This window comes from Eimeria mitis, genomic scaffold, assembly GCF_000499745.2.
Source record: "Eimeria mitis Houghton genomic scaffold, Emh_scaff600, whole genome shotgun sequence".
Taxonomy (NCBI): Eukaryota; Apicomplexa; class Conoidasida; order Eucoccidiorida; family Eimeriidae; genus Eimeria; species Eimeria mitis.
The window spans coordinates 16366-16650 of record NW_013574227.1 but is presented as its reverse complement, the minus strand read 5'-3'; the positions used below and the strand labels follow the sequence as shown (position 1 = coordinate 16650).

The 285-nt window shown below is 35.8% G+C and overlaps 1 protein-coding gene across 1 annotated transcript in view; it reads right to left on the bottom strand.

Annotated features, from left to right (window-relative positions):
• Window positions 1-285, bottom strand: part of EMH_0017400 (mRNA processing protein, putative) — a gene marked incomplete at both ends in the record, with an annotated part of 6044 nt that overhangs the window by 1368 nt on the left and 4391 nt on the right. Inside the window, one exon of the mRNA XM_013500896.1 lies at window positions 37-99. Within this exon, the coding sequence (XP_013356350.1) occupies window positions 37-99 (63 nt within the window). The remainder of the gene's footprint in view (window positions 1-36; window positions 100-285) is intronic.

The following is a 285-nucleotide window of genomic DNA, read 5'->3' as shown; positions in this document are numbered from 1 at the left end:
CAGCAGCAGCAGCAGCAGCAGCAGCAGAGAACGCACCCACTAAAGCTGCAGCAGCTGGAGGGACATCCCAGGCAGGATGAAACGGCTGCGGTCGGTCCCCTGATAAAAGGAAACACATAAAAGGAGACAGATAAAAAATATATATAAAAAGAGAGACAAATTAAAAATATATATAAAAAGAGAGACAAATAAAAAATATATATAAAAAGAGAGACAGAGTAAAAATATATATAAAAAGAGAGACAAATTAAAAAAGATATTAAAAAGGAGACAGATAAAAGGAGG